Below are 16,436 nucleotides of genomic sequence, written 5' to 3' on the forward strand. Positions count from 1 at the left end.
GTGCGACTGTCTCTGTCTCTCTCTCACACACACACACACACAATCGCGACACACAAAACTACCCATTTGAACAGTCAATAGCAAATACTTAAACTAATAATGAAACATACTTACAGTAGCTGATTCAGAAGCGCCAGATTGTCGTAGCAAAGTCAGAATGGCCTCCTCTCCTAGGTTCACGAAATGGTCGTCCATAAAATGTGTTGCTGTTCTGTTGTAAGTAATCTTAAAGATTCCTAAATGCATCTACTTTTTGCTTTCGCTTTCACCTAGATACACACAGCACCTGACATGACTGCTTCAACACTAACTGTGCCACTGAAACCACGCCGCCTTTCTTTGCGTAAGCATGTGGATGGCATTACGCAAATATTTCCACATAGTGACGTAGACATGTGGGGGTGTGTTAAAACGAGGTGCTTTAGGGGGGCGTGGCAGAGTCTTAACTTTGATAAAGAATTTCTCTTTGGATTTGAAACTTTAGTTTTTGCTACTTTACAGATCTTCTGTATGCACCAAGAGCTTGTAACACGCCAAAGAGAAAGTAAAAAGTCATTTCATCTGAATCAGGAGAGAAATTTGCACTGCTAAAACACTGTTTACAAGCCAAAACAGTCTAAAACAGTTCTAACTGGAGACGGACTTTTACAATAAAATAAGCATTATTATGGCCTCTATTTTTAGTTAGAAGCAATGGAGAAGCAATGGTTTAAAGTTAAAAGCATCTTAATTCCCTACAAACATACAGTTTTTGGCTTCACAAGATCGATAGACTGGAGTGATGTGGATTACTTGTGGATTATTGTGATGTTTTTATCAACTGTTTGGACTCTCATTCTGATGGCACCCTTTCAATGCAGAGCATCCATTGGTGAACAAGTGATGCAATGCCACATTTCTCTAAATATGATGAAGAAACAAACTCATCTACATCAAACTTTCAAGAAAGAGTACATTTTCATTTTGGGTGAACCATTCCTTTAAAAATAAGTGCTCCATAAAAGGATTTTCTGCAGCAATGTCACAGAAGAACCATTTTGGGGTTACAAAAGAACATTTAAGTGGACAGACCTTAAAATAACTATTTTCGTTCATAATCTGAAGAACATTTTAAGAATCTAAAGAACCTTTTTTCACTATAAAAACTTCCTTTTGTGGATGTTAAAAGTTCTTCATGGAATCATTGATTACCAATTAATTTTATTAATGAGTTAATTAATGCCACTGTTTTATGTGTTTTTTAGGGAGTTGAGCAGTAAAAGAAGAATTTAGAGATGAAATACTTCTGAAGGGAGTGTTCGAAAAGAAACAGATCTGTAGAGGAAAGAGCAGTCAGCGCCTTAAATGTGTTTTTAATGTAATTATACTTGTTTGGCTTCAGAAGACTTGCATTATAACTTGTCCATAAAATTGTAAATAATGGTTATTGGAGTCTTTTTCTATTTCTGGCTTTTCTACTTCAAAATGTAATATTTAATTCAATGTACTTTCCGTTTCTTTAATTACTTGCTAGCAATTTCTGAACAAAAACGTCCTGTTTTCCATCATATGATTGAAAACTGGCAGGATCTGTATCTTTGCATGTGTTTTATGAGAATCCTGTGACTATGTCAGTTAGGGTGGTAACAAATGGTTAAACTATGTGTGATGTTGTTAACAGAAAGACACATGGGACCAGTTACACAGACTAGTGTCATTTAGGCTGTTTAGGGTCCATTCCTGATCTTAAGTGTTACATTGTAACATCATTCAGCATTCTAAAAGTTGAGTGCAACATTGTTAACCAAAATGTTTTCCAAAACGTTTCTCTTTTGAAATATCTGCATTTGAAGAGTTTGTTGTAGACTAGACATAGTCTCACATTCAAAACTCAAAGCTTCCCAGTCCATGTCACTTTATTAAACTGTCACAGATTTGCAGCTTTAAACTCCTCAATCAAAAGTCTGATGTCTGAGGGCTTGTTTTATTGCAGACCTGATGTAATTTCACTTGTACACTTCCCTTTAAAATCAAAACAGAGAGTTACAATCTGTATCCATTCTTCCAGAACAGCGGTTTCGGAGAGAGAAGTTAATAATTCAGACCGAGCCAGCAGGTATAAGGAAAGACAGGCAAATTAAATTTGATAAATGATTGGCGCATAAATGAGACATTTTTTAGATGCACTTTTTTTTGTGCAAAGACTGTTTGTCATTCTTTCATAATGCCCTCAAATGATCTAAGGTGAATTAACATGAACATTTTTAGTGTTTATTAAAAAGTCTCAATTTTATTAAATCTAGGCATGTCATTATAGAAATCACAAAGAAATGGAAGTATCACATTCAAATAAAATGACTTTGCTGATCCCACTTCCCTCTCTCTTAAACCAATGCTTTCCTGTCTACTCCACACTGTCCTTTCCAAATAAAGGCATAAAAAAAAATCTTTGGAAAAAAAAAACTTGATATTTCCATTGAACTTTTAATGCTTCAATTAAAATTGAGCTCAAAATATTTTTCTAATATTCTCCTCTATAACTCGCCATAGAAAATGAGTATACTGTTATAAGTAATTAAATAGTTTGGTAATGATATTGTGCATATCTAATCAAAACACCACTGAAATATCTGTTTTGCTCTGCTAATCTGATTTAGCTCTTCTTTTTTTCTGTTTCCCCAGACTCAATTTAATTGCTAAATCCACACAGAGCAGGTTGTGAGATCAACTCAAGTTTTGCGTTCTGTTCAGGAGTCTGTGTTGTCGTCCCTTGTGTAGTGGTTAAATTTAGGATAGAAATGCGATAAGAGTGGATCAGCTTGAAACCAGAACTCTGCCCAGCCCTGGTTAGAGAGCCGACCGGTCCGTCTCTGTGCACTGAGGATACACCATGACCCTGCAAACAATAGAAACACAGCAAACACTGACCCAGCCCCCTCTGTGCTGCATGTGCATTGATTATATTCTGCTGTCAGCCGTCTCAAGAGTGCACGACCATGCACACACACACACGTGCACGCATGCAAGCGCACCAGCTGATCTGCCGTTATTGTTTTGCACCTGTCACAGAGGCTTCAAACGGTGTGTGTGAGCATATTATTATCTGACATTCATATTTAATTGTTGCTTTGACTGAGAGTGAACGTTGAGGTTAAACCGTCTTGATTTGAGAGCCGTTTCTGCATGACTGTGACGTTTGGCACATGCTCTTCCCAGAGAGAGAGAGAGAGAGAGAGGGAGAGAACGAGAGGGAGAGAACGAGAGGGGAAGGAGGAGGTGTGAATGTCTTTTTGCAGTTCAGATCTCTACAGCTAGACACAACCATCAACCTTTGACACACAGTAAATTGCAGGTTTACTCTAAATTATACAAACGTCTGGATGCAAACAGACATGTATGAGACCAGCAGAGACCAGATTCTTGCTTGGTTTCTTGCATCTTTGTGCTTTTGTGGTCGTCTTCTGTGAGCTTCAGAGCGTCTTTACCAGCACTTGGTGAGTTTCTGTAATGCTTTTTGTTTTTAGGGGGTGTTATTGCATGCATATTGTGAATTTAACATATAGACAGTTGATTAATTGGATGTTTGAAGGCATTTGGTGAGTTTAAATAGTGTTTCTTGGATGTTTTTGGATGCATATTGCACATTTTAATTGCATAAGCGTTAGATTAGCTGATAACTTGCAAATTTGGGGGCTATTTGAGTTATTTCTTTTAAGGCATTTGGTGAGTTTAAGTAATGTTTTTTGGGGATTTTATTGGATGCAAATTGCAAATTGAACATAGTAGATTAATTGCAGACTTGCACATTTTATAGATTCTGTTGAATGATTGAAGGCATTTGATGAGTTTTAATACTAACATTAAATTTAATTTAATATAATAATGTTTTTGCATGCATTTCGCATATTTCAATAACAAGCAATATATTAGTTCCACATTTTATAGGTTCTGTTGGTTGTTTTTTTTAAAACACTTGGTCAGTTTAAGTAATAATTCTTGTTTTTTTGGGATATTATTGGATGCATGTTGCTAATTTAAATAACATACAGACAATAGATCAGTTGAGAACTTTCACATTTTACAGATTCTGTTGATTATTTGACTGTCTTTGATTAGATTTTTAGCGTGTCAAGAGTAGTCAAGCATTGCTGTTACTATTGTTCATACTGAAGCTTATTATATTTACGTGCATCTCCTACACACATGCATGATTCTTCAAATCAAGGACCTTAGCAACTAAAAAGCAAGCACTTGCAACACCCTAAAATCAAGCAAGCATTGCACAAAAAAACACCAGAAAATATGAAGATCCAGTCTTATTATTGTATTATAGTATTGTCTGTGAAATCCTCCTGTCAGACTTAGTAGGATGTAGTTTATTGCGGTTGCAGCACATGTCCATATGTTTCCTTCAGCTACGTAAACCTCCAGTGTAATCAGTGTTTTCTCCCTTCAGTTAAGAGTTTGGGTGTGAGGGTCAAAGTGCACAAGAAGCGTAGATGCAGCATGCATTTGCACTGTTGTTATGGAAAACCCTCAACAAAACCTTTGATTTGAGGAATCAAACCACTGCTCATCTAATAGTCATTCTTATTGTTGCAAACCGCAATAATAATTTCATGGGCAAGCATTCAAAATGCAATCAACTCGTAATAGATAAAATCAAACTTAATATTCTCATTAACTCCTAAAATGTTACTTTAAGGAGGTTAAATGCTATATAAATGTTTTGTTTAGATGGAGTTTATGCACATAAGTGTTTGCAAATTGCTTTTTTGTAGAAACCTTGGTTGCAACCTTTTCCTAATGGAATTTAAACTCAAGTTTTAGACGTGGATAATATAATGGCGCCTGGTAAATGAATACTTTTGTGACTCATATGGGATGTATTGGGAGAATTTGATTATGGCTTGTGTTTTCTGTCTGCTTGCAGATTTATATCCCAGTTGAAGCACCTCAGGTTCTTGGAACCGGGGAGGAATTTCATACCCTCATTGGAAACTTTTGGAAATATAACAATTGGGTCATTGGCCATATTGTGGAAACCCACAGAACTGGAACGTTTGCGTGTTGTAAATGTTCCATTCCGAGCGTATCCTCATTCCTGGAGCAGTGTATTGAAGGAAAAAGAAGCATTTGACATTTAGTGGCTCGTTGCATTCTGGGAGAGCCCTGCAGGGATCAATGAACGTTTGGGTAATTAGCTGCCATTGCTCTGAGGTGAGGAGGACTCTGCGTCTGTATGGAAATCCAGGATTGGTTCCAATCCAGTGGTTCAAAGCGGAGATGTTTGACACATGCAAATGAGCTTTAATGCCGCTATGCATAAATGTCAAAATGTCTCAATTAATCCCTGATGGTTATTCTTTGTACCTGTATGTTAAACCATGACTTGATGTGATTTATGATGTGATATGTAGCATCATGTGTGGTTGTGTTGTTGGTTTCAGAGTGCAGACAGGCACATAAACCCTAATGAGGAGAAGTGGGCCAGACGCCTGCTATACGTTTGTCTCCCAAAGGACTTCAGCGATGTCTCAGACTCGAGACTCGAGGCGATCTAGAGACAAAACCACATCAAAACACTGAGATGTGTCCTCTAAAGCCGCCAAAAAACCGATTAAAAACCAATTAGACAAAGTGATGCAATTAATTAGTGGCTTTTTTATTAGTGGTATCTGTTACTTCACGAAGTGATCAGAGTTCTGATTTTTCATATGTAGGGTAATAAAATCACACAAACGATCTTTAGAATATATGCACTACTTTTTATTTATTTAAAGAAATCAATAATTTCTTTTCAGCAAGGATGCATTAAATTGATCTAAAGTGACATTAAAGACATTTATAATGTGACCAAAGATGTCTATTTCAAATATAAACTGCTCTTTTGAACTTTCTACTCATCAAAGAATCCTGAAAAATAAAATGGATCACAGTTTCCAAAAAATCTGAAGCAATAATCAGAAATGTTTCTTGAGAAGGATCATGTGACACTGAAGAATTTAAAAGTAATGTTGCTGAAAATTCACAGTATTGAATTTATTATTTAGATTTTAAATAGTAATAATAATTTCAATTCTTTATACTCTATTTTTGATCAAATAAATGAAGAGACTTCTTTAAAAAATATTAAGAAATCGCTAAACTTTTAAATGGTAGTGTACTGATCTAGTTTCTTCCTGTACCTGGTGTAATTGGTCCATTTCATTGGCTTGATGTTGATATACTGAATAATTTATGAAGCTGACAGCATGCTGTAGTTTTAATCTGTTTTTGTAAAATCATCCTGTTGCGCTCATATCTGTTCTAATATAATGATATAAGGGGGAATAAAACACATATAAGCCTTGTAAGATATCGCTCCATTTTTAGCACCACTGATTTATTTAAAAAAAAAATCTGTTCTGTTTCTTTGCATTAATGGTGTCTATTAATCTATATTTCACTAATGAAATGCTTGTCCCGTTGTGTTGGTGAATGTGTTTAATATTTCTGTCGTTAATGAGATCAGATTCTCCTGTTCTCTCAGGATTCCTGAACGTGTTCTATTCGTTCTCCGGGGTTCCGCTGTCACCATGGCGACGGAATCCCCCTCCAAGCTGGCAGAAACCCTTCTGTTCTCCAGCTGAGGCTAACTGAGAGCGAATCAATCGTGGTTGTGTGTATCGGCTCTGTGTCGCTCGCTCCGAGCGCCTTTTATTAGAAGAACAGCTGGAGAACTCATAAGTTCTAAATCTATTCTAGTTTAAATTTACCATGATAATCACAATATCTGCCATAATTCATTTTTATTGTTGTTCCTATAAATAGCTTTGTACAGAAACACAAGGATCTGTTTAACTACATTTCTCAGTGTTACTGCTTTTTAGTATAAAGGCTATTATATTTATTAAAAGTAGGTTAGTATTAATTAACACAATGTTACTTTACACTGGCAATATTTCAGCAATAAAGTTTTAATAGTTGGCTGTGTTGATGCGAGTTGAATTAAGTCAGATTTGAATCGCTCATGAGTGTCTTGTAGAATCGGTCTTTGAGTCTTGGATTTGAATTGTTCTTTGTCGTTCTTTGTCTTTGTCTGGTTAAACCAGTTTGAATCATTCTTGTGAGTTGGATTGAATTGCTCTTTAGAACTGGTCACTCTTTGGGAGTCGTGCTAGTTTTCTCTTGTACGTAAGTCCAGTTGAATTGCTCTTTGGGAGTCAGGTTGAATCACTCCTGATAATCTGATTTGGATCGCTGTTTGGGATTTGGATTGAACTGCTCTTTGGTAGTAGGGTTGAATTGCCCTTTGGGAGTCATGTTGAGTCCCTCTTTGGGATTCGGATTTAATATCTCATGTGAGTCATATTTAATTGCTTTCTTGAGTTGGGTTGAATCACTCTTTAGGAGTCAGATTTAAATCTGTAGAGCCAAATGAGTTAGCAAAGCCAACTGAATCATTCTGAATGTCGATGCACTGAATCATTTAAAGTGGATGAAATGCACTCAGACTACAGAACTAGTTTTCTACAATGCCGTGCACTGAACTTGACCTTCCGTTTCAAATGAGATGAATTAACCAGAAGACTCATTATCTGATCAGCCTGCCAAAAATTGAGACACAAATGGCATTTAAATAACAAAATAACCGTGTTTCTAAGATAACTAGACACGACATGTTGAATTAAACATGATGAGTTCATGAGACAATGTAGCATGCTACTGTTTGAAAGAGTTGCAAACTGTTTTTAGCATGCGGTGTGACATGCATACTGTGCAGTAAGCAGGATGTTAGGATTGTATTCTGAGCCTTTGTGTGTGCAAGTTCATATATATATATATCCCCCTCCTAACGTGAAAGTCCTTGTGTCCTCTCCACAGATCCGATCTTCAGCTGCCTGAGACGTGAACCCCAGAAAGACTCTTAATGAATCAGTATTCGCCGCTCGATGCCATGGCGTTCAAGTGAGTAGTTGTTTTCAGCATCTATATGTTAAATGCGTCCTCTGTCGCCCTGCTGCTTCTCCTGTATGATCTCAGTCCCTATCATCAGGTTAGCAGGGATGCATGTTTACTTCTTCAGGCGAACGCATGGAAAGTGTTGGCATATAAAGGGTCTTTTCTCTTGGCGGAGTCAAGTTTTCTGATGCTTAATGCTTGTTGGCTGCTCACTTGTTTTTCTGTTTGGCCTAAATTCCTGTTTTCGTTCTTTATTTCCCTTTTTCTCTTTCTTTCCTGCTTGCCTTTGCCAGTTAGAAGACAATAAGGAATGGAAATTATGACTGTCTTCAGAAGATGTTGGTTAGATGAGGATGATTTGAAAGAGTTTGACACACAAATAGAGCCTTTTTGAAAATGCACTGTAGTCTACGGGCTGAAATGCTCTCTATGCAAGTATTGGTGCATTCTGAAATGTTCTGGGACCACAATTCATAATGCAGCGCAAGTGGTATTGAAAAAAATATATATATTATTCATTTAATAATATTTAAAAATTCTGAGATGCAGAATTTTTCATTTAATTTTTTTTATTTTTTGAACACAGGAATTTTTTTCAACTGTTTAGTTAAATAGTTATATTTAATTAGTAATTATAGAATAATTTATGTGTTTTGGGGGGGCAGTTGCATTTGCATAGAAAATAAAAAAAATATTTAAAGCCAAAATATTCAAAAACTTATATCTAATATCTAATAGTCCCGTGGGTTGCTTTTTGTTTAGTTTTTTTATGCAAAGGCATTGGAAAACTTTGACTGATTTAAATAATCAAGCAAACTGATGAATATTTAATATCCATGAAAGTAATGTGATGCATCATTTTAGATTTGGAGCAAAGTGCTTCTCAAACATGCTGATGTTAGTGTCTCTCCAGTGCAGATTGGCTCTTGATGTCAGACTTTCACTGATGAAGTTGTCTGTCATGCTGACGTCTCTGTTAGTGATTGAAGGCTGTCAGCCGTCTCACATGTACACAAACTACCGCTTCCATTCTGTGGAGAGTGTTGCATCATCCCTTGGAAATTTAGACAGATCGCTGAAACTGTCATCATTTAATGCATTTTCCCTGGTTTTCAGATGAACAAGCAAATAGTTCATAGCCATTATTTTCTAACAGTGTCAGCAGTCCTGAATCAGAGTTTGCTGTCTGTTTGAGATGGTGTTTCAGTTTGCATGAAAGATCTTGAGCATTCATTTCATAGAAACTAGATCTATAGTTGGGAGAATTTCATTTTTTATTCAGTTATGTACAGTATATTATGCTATATTGTGTATGTAGTCATGACTTGTAACTAAAAGGCATGAAGTACAACATGCAGTGAACTATATTGACAATACAGCACAATCTCATTTCTCAATTTACAGCAAAAGTTTCCATTAAAATGGTACATTATCAATATCAATTAAATAATAATAATTATAATTAATCTTATTAGATTACATCTGGGTTAAATTCCAGTGTTATTTTAGCATTAGTGAGATACTGTTATAATTTTATTTATTAATATTTTGAATATTCACTCTAAATTTTTGAATGGGTTTTGTTTCACAATCCTCTCCAGGGTGCAGTTATCCCTATTGCTTGTACACTTTTTTTCTACCACATGTTTTCCTTCCCTTCGCCTCTCTATTAATGTGCTTGGACACAGAGCTCTGTGAACAGCCAGCCTCTTTTGCAATGACCTTTTGTGTCTTGCCCTCCTTGTGCAAGGTGTCAATGGTCGTCTTTTGGACAACTGTCAAGTCAGCAGTCTTCCCCATGATTGTGAAGCCTACAGAACTAGACTGAGAGACCATTTAAAGGCTTTACAGGTGTTTTGAGTTAATTAAGCTGATTAGAGTGTGGCACCAGGTGTCTTCAATATTGAACCTTTTCACAATATTCTAATTTTCTGAGATCCTGAACTTGGGATTTTCCTTATTTGTCAGTTATAATCATCAAAATTTAAAGAAATAGACATTTGAAATATATCAGTCTGTGTGTAATGAATAAATATAATATACAAGTTTCACTTTTTTAATGGAATTAGTGAAATAAATAAACTTTTTGATGATATTCTCATTATATGACCAGCACCTGTGTATTCATAGAATAGTATTAACAAATATTAATATTAAAAACCTTTACAATATTGTATTAATATTAATTATTAGAAATAATATTCATATTATCACATTATTGGCATTATTATTGAGTATTTTTAATAACTAAAATAATATTTAACAGTATTTATTAATATATTATTTATTAAACAAATGTGGTATTATTTTAAAAACTTTACAATGAAAAGAATTGAGATGTCAAGTTTGATCATTCTTTCCTCAGATACTTCTGAAAGCGTCAAACTTGTTGACGAGTTGTTGAAAAAGATCAAAGGTAACCTAGCAACTGGCGCGGGCATCTGATTTGAGGCCCTCGATCCAGCTGTCCTTTGTATCGCCTGCACCCGTGGGTTTTTATCAGCACAGTTGTTTGAATGATAAATTTGCTGCTAAAAAGACGTGAAGAAAACACAGAGTACGAGAATGAGAGATGCTCGCTGTCATCGGATCCGAAACAAAGACGCTCTACACAAAACTACTTGAGATTCATGTCTGTCTGAATATGTGTCTGTCTTCTTCCCATTCTCTCTGTGTCTCTCTCTCTCTCTCTGTCTCTCTCTCTCTCTCTGTCTCTCTCTCTCTCTCTCTCTCTCTCTCTCTCATTTCTGAGTTAATATTGACAGAGATTTCAATATTACAGTCATGAGGACAGTCATTTTCTTTTAGTTTAAGACAGTTCAGGTATTGAATGTAAATTGTAAACAAAGGAGGATAAAAAGAATCGCTATTAAATTAATAAAAATTTAAATGAATAAATATGTCATGAATAAAATGTAATTACATTGTGGAAAAAATAAACCAATGACAGCGAGCATCTCATTCTCGTACTCTGTAAAAAAAAAAAAATTATCAATATTAATTGAATGCAAAATTAAATGAAAAACTAGTGTCACAAATAAACAAATAACTCAAAAAATAGAATATCTTGAAGACATAAATATTTAAAATTACAATGATGTAGTTGTAATGATTTAGTCATCATGATTCTTCAGTGTTTACCAGAAGAGAATTAACTGCTGATATTTCTACAAATACTAGTTGTTTACTATACAAAACCATGGTAAGAGGTCAAGGGTTGATGAGTTCAGATGTTCTTCTCTTCGTAGACACAATGCTGTTTGAACGTGTTGTGTTGTGGTGGATCATATGGGTTTTTTATGCGTGTTGTGAGGAAGAGGAAGAGGGTTTGCTTGTTTCTGTCTGTAAATCCAGTTTTGGCTTCTTGTTCACCGTAAACAGAAATCCTATCACTCTCAGTACAAACCCTTGTAATCCCCTTCACACTGTAGCCCTACAGCTGCAAATTAAAAGCTTAAAAGTGTTGTTTTCTGGAAATATGGTTGTTTTTTTTTGCAGCAAAAAGGTTTTTTGAGAGCTTCATTTCAAGTTCATGTGACCTTGATTTAGGCGTAGGTCAAAGGTTAAGCTCATCTGACCCATCAGCTCCATCTCTGATTCAGTTCAATCAAACGGGAAGCAGCTGCAACGTCAGACTGAATAATTTGCAGATATGAATTGTTGTCTGAATCTAAAGGAAATCTGGAGTTGCTCGAGAGGGAAATAATAAATGTCATTTGTTGCTTTGTTGAATCACTTCTTCCTCTGTGGAACAACAAAAGGATGCTTTAGACAGATCGTTCATGCTGCTTTTATCCGTGTAATGAAAATTAATGGGTGAAATTTAGGTTGCTCACTGAAATCTGTGCCAAAAAACAGTTGATTGTTCTTGTTTGTAGGGCTGCACAATCTAGTCTAAAATGTATATGATAAAATAAAATATGATTAGATATATGATTTAATAATATTCAATATAATTATTATGTTTAAAATAATTTGATTTGTGTAGTACAGTAAAATGTAGCTCAAAGTGTTTTTCAGGTTGGTATATGAAAAATACAGAAAAATAGTAATAAAAACATTGGAAAACAATTATATAATTTTTTTATTAAATAAGAAATTCACATGTTAATAATGCACTGTAAAATATACAAATTAATAACAATATAATGATTATAATTCTAAAGTGCATTATAAATAAATAATTATAATAAAATGCAAAGTGCAGCTTATGAAAAATATAGAAAAACATTCATAAGAAAATTAAAAAAGGTATTTTTTAAATTAATTCATATTTCAGTATTTCACTGTAAAATATTGATTATGTAAATAACCATATAATCATTATAATTGTAGTACAGCTGTAAATTTACAATACATTTTTAAATGTTGAACCATCAAGTTTTGATTTGTGGAAAATGCTTGATGGAAAATTTTATATATATATATATATATATATATATATATATATATATATATATATATATATATATATATATATATATATATATATATATATATATATATATTTTTCCATCAAGCATTTTCCACAAATCAAAACTTGATGGTTCAACATTTAAAAATGTATTGTAATTTTACAGCTGTACTACAATTATAATGTGTGTATATATATATATATATATATATATATATATATATATATATATATATATATATATATATATATATATATATATATATATATATATATATATATATATATATAATTTTTTTTTTTTTTTTTTTTGCTGAAAATGTAATAAACGCACCAAGCCATTTGGTAATTTGGTTTTCTTTTGATTAATCATGCAACTCTACCCTCAACTATATCCCTTAAATTGTTTATGGCATGATAATGACCAGGTTTGATGTCAGTGGACAAGAAATATTTGAATGTTGTGAACTAAATCAAGTGCAAACTTTGAGATTTATGCTGGAATGGAAGTTTTTTAGCAGAAACATTAACTTCAAACCAAAGGAGGTCTTCAAATGAGGGTGAGTACATGACCAAACTCTTCAGTCTTTTCTCATGGACGAAGAAACTCAAGTTGATTAATAACTCCTCTCTGTCTCCTCTAAGAGCTAAAATATCAACTAATATAACAATATCATGCTCTTGTTTTGCATTGCCACAGTCGTCTTCTCATCAATCACACACTTTTGTTCTCCGATCTGCTCGCTAACAATCAAATAGTCGTCTCCGTGTTGAATAATAGCAGTCCTCCATTATGAAGAGGGCGACCCGTGACATCTTCACTTCCTCCGGCTCTGTTTGAGCGTGAAATGATGGCTCTATCGCAGGATGTTTTGTGTGACGTGGTGCTCGACCGTTTCCTTTCGCTGTAAAGAAATGTGACCTTTGACTCGTAGCTCATCAGTTTTAGTCCATTGTCAGTGATCTGACAGGAGATCCCGACACCTGCCACAGCGGGACGAGAAACACCAGAAGAAGGACACTCTGAATGTCATTCATAAAAAGCAGATGAAGAAATACTTTTTTAAAAGTTGGATTTTACATTTACATTTACATTTAATCATTTAGCAGACGCTTTTATTCAAAGCGACTTACAAATGAGAACAACAGAAGCAGTCAGGTCAACAAGAGAACAACAACAGTATACAAGTGCCTTGACAAGTCTCAGGTAGTCTAGTACAGAATGTATAGCCAGGTTGTTGTTTTTTTGTTTTTTTTATAAATGAAAAGGAGAAGGAAAAGTGCTGGCGAAAAAGATGAGTCTTTAGATGTTTCTTGAAAATGAGTAAGGACTCAGCTGTACGAATTGAGATTGGGAGGTCATTCCACCAGCTCGACACAGTCCAGGAAAAGGTCTGTGAGAGTGATTTTGAACTTCTTTGGGATGGCACCACAAGGTGTCATTCACTTGCAGAGCGCAAACTTCTGGAAGGCACATAAGATTTAACCAGTGAGTTTAGGTATGTTGGTGCCATGCCAGTGGTCGTCTTGTAGGCAAGCATCAGTACCTTGAATTTGATGTGAGCGGCTACTGGTAGCCAGTGTAACCTGATGAGGAGAGGAGTAACATGAGCTTTTTTTGGCTCATTGAAGACAACCCTCGCTGCTGCATTCTGGATCAATTGCAGAGGCTCGACTGTACATGCAGGAAGGCCCGCAAGGAGACCATTACAATAGTCTAGTCTGGAGAGAACAAGAGCTTGGACAAGAAGTTGGGTGGCTTGCTCTGACAGGAAGGGTCTAATCTTCCTAATGTTGTATAAGGCAAATCTGCAGGACCGGTTCGTTGTAGCAATGTGGTCTGTGAAGCTTAACTGATGATCCATCACAACTCCTAGGTTTCTGGCTGTCCTCGAAGGAGTTATGGTTGACGAACCCAGCTGTATAGAGAAGTTGTGATGAAGCAATGGGTTAGCTGGAATCACCAGGAGTTCTGTCTTTGTAAGGTTAAGCTGAAGGTGATTGTCATTCATTCAGCTAGAGATGTCACTCAGACAGGCTGAAATGCGAGCAGATACCGTCGGGTCATCTGGTTGGAATGAGAAGTAGAGTTTGGTGTCATCAGCGTAGCAGTGATAAGAAAAGTCATGCTTCTGAATGACAGATCCTAATGACGTCATGTAGATGGAGAAGAGAAGTGGTCCAAGTACTGAGCCTTGAGGAACCCCAGTAGCAAGGTGTTGTGACTTAGAAACATCACCCTTCCAAAACACACTGAAGGATCTGTCAGAGAGGTAGTACTTAACCCACAGGAGTGCGGTTCCAGAGATGCCCATCTTTCTGAGGGTGGACAGGAGAATCTGGTAATTAACGGTGTCAAAAGCAGCAGACAGGTCCAGTAAGATGAATACTGAGGATTTTGAAGCTGCTCTTTCTAGTGACAGGGCTTCAGTAACTGAGAGCAGAGCAGTCTCAATTGAGTGGCCATATTTAAAGCCAGATTGTTTGCTGTCCAGGAGGTTGTTCTGTACAAGGAACATAGAAAGCTGGTTGAACACAGCTCGCTCAAGTGTCTTTGCAATGAATGGAAGAAGGGATTTTCTGTAGTCTGTAGTTTTCAAGAAGCGCTGGATTTAGAGATGGTTTCTTGAGCAGTGGGCTTTACCGAGCCTGCTTGAATGCTGAGGGAAATGTTCCAGAGTGAAGAGAGGAGTTGATAACGTGAGTAAGCGAAGGTATGACTGAAGAAGAGATCGCTTGAAGGAGGTGAGTGGGGATTGGATCAAGTGGACAAGTAATAGGATGATTGGACAGAAGAAGTTTGGAGACGTACAATTTTAATGGATTTAATTGTTTCAAGTTGTTATAATTTTGAATTGTTACTATTATCTTTCTTTCTATTTATAAAGCACTTTCACACAACTACTGGTGGATCCAAAGTGCTGTACAATACAGCTAAAATAAATCAAATAAGAAACCACAAAACATCAAAACACAATATAACAATGCAATTGACACGGCTAGATAAAAGCTATTGACAAAATGTTTTTTTAAGCAGATATTTAAATACTGGCAAAGAGGGCGCAGCTGTTTTAAAAGCCTGTAATTTGTTTCATTGACTAGAACCAGCAACAGTGAAGGCTGTCTCTCCACATTTCTCACACTGCCTATGCTTTTCTGTGTCAGCCATGCCACAAGGATGCTCTGTTTTCTTTCATATCAAAGTATAAATACAAGCAGAAACAACGCATTGTTGTGGTGTGGCTGACACAGAAGAGCATAAGCAGTTTGAGTGATGTGGAGAGACACAGAGGAGACAAAGGAATTGTTGAATAAATTCGTTATTTTAGTTTTATTCGCATACAAAAAGTTGTTGCTTCATAACGTTGCGCTTGAACCACTGTTGGCAGATGGACTATTGTGACAATGCTTTTGATACTTTTCTGGACCTTGACTGTGTAACTTGCTTGGCAGTCTATGGGACAGTTACAAGCCTCCCGGTTTTATCCAAAATATCTTCAATTGTGTTCCGAAGACGAACAAAGCTTTTACGGGGTTGGAGCTAGAAGGGGGTAAGTGATTAATGACGAACATCCCTTTGATATACCTCAATTGATATAATGATAAACAGCAGAATTTAACTGAAGATTCACTTGTTACAATTTTTTTTAAACGTTTCAAGTGAATTGATTATTTGTGTGTGAAAAAAACCGAAACAAACAAATTTACTAGAAACTAAATTTGTCAGCCCTACATGCCACATACTAGGAAAGTGTTTTTGATGACTTCATTATGACTGTATATAAACTATGATGTACATTTTTGTTGCACTAAACTGCACCTTGTTGGAAGAAGTAGCTTTTTAGTAGCTCTGATGCTCTGCTAATGAGGTCCGAGTTCATTACAGCTAAATATCATCACTCATATCTAAACCACATTTTCCGAAAACAAGTTTCTCAGGTAGTTGTGTTCCTCTACTGACCCATTGATCCATCTGAGGTTAATGCTGATACATGCAACTCTTCTCAGACCAAACAGACAGACGTTTGTAAGGATGCATCACTCAAATGGAGTGCTGAATCAAATTTAGACTGACATCAGGAAGAAGTTAGCATGCAGC

The 16,436-nt window shown here is 35.8% G+C and overlaps 1 protein-coding gene across 4 annotated transcripts in view; it reads left to right on the forward strand.

The window, feature by feature from the left end:
* The window catches only part of sema4d (sema domain, immunoglobulin domain (Ig), transmembrane domain (TM) and short cytoplasmic domain, (semaphorin) 4D), a 62,520-nt gene that overhangs the window by 10,290 nt on the left and 35,794 nt on the right, over nucleotides 1-16,436 (forward strand). For 2 of the 4 annotated variants that reach the window (XM_059525788.1, XM_059525786.1), the window contains exon 2: nucleotides 7,846-7,929. Coding sequence is in view for 2 of the 4 variants with exons in the window: in XM_059525786.1 (XP_059381769.1) it covers nucleotides 7,892-7,929 (38 nt within the window). In the remaining 2 variants the exon portion in view is untranslated. Of the gene's footprint in view, nucleotides 1-3,257; nucleotides 3,474-7,845; nucleotides 7,930-16,436 lie in introns of those variants that run through there. The other 2 variants (XM_059525787.1, XM_059525789.1) reach the window with 2 other exon arrangements.

This window comes from Carassius carassius, chromosome 36, assembly GCF_963082965.1.
Source record: "Carassius carassius chromosome 36, fCarCar2.1, whole genome shotgun sequence".
NCBI classification, from domain to species: domain Eukaryota; kingdom Metazoa; phylum Chordata; class Actinopteri; order Cypriniformes; family Cyprinidae; genus Carassius; species Carassius carassius.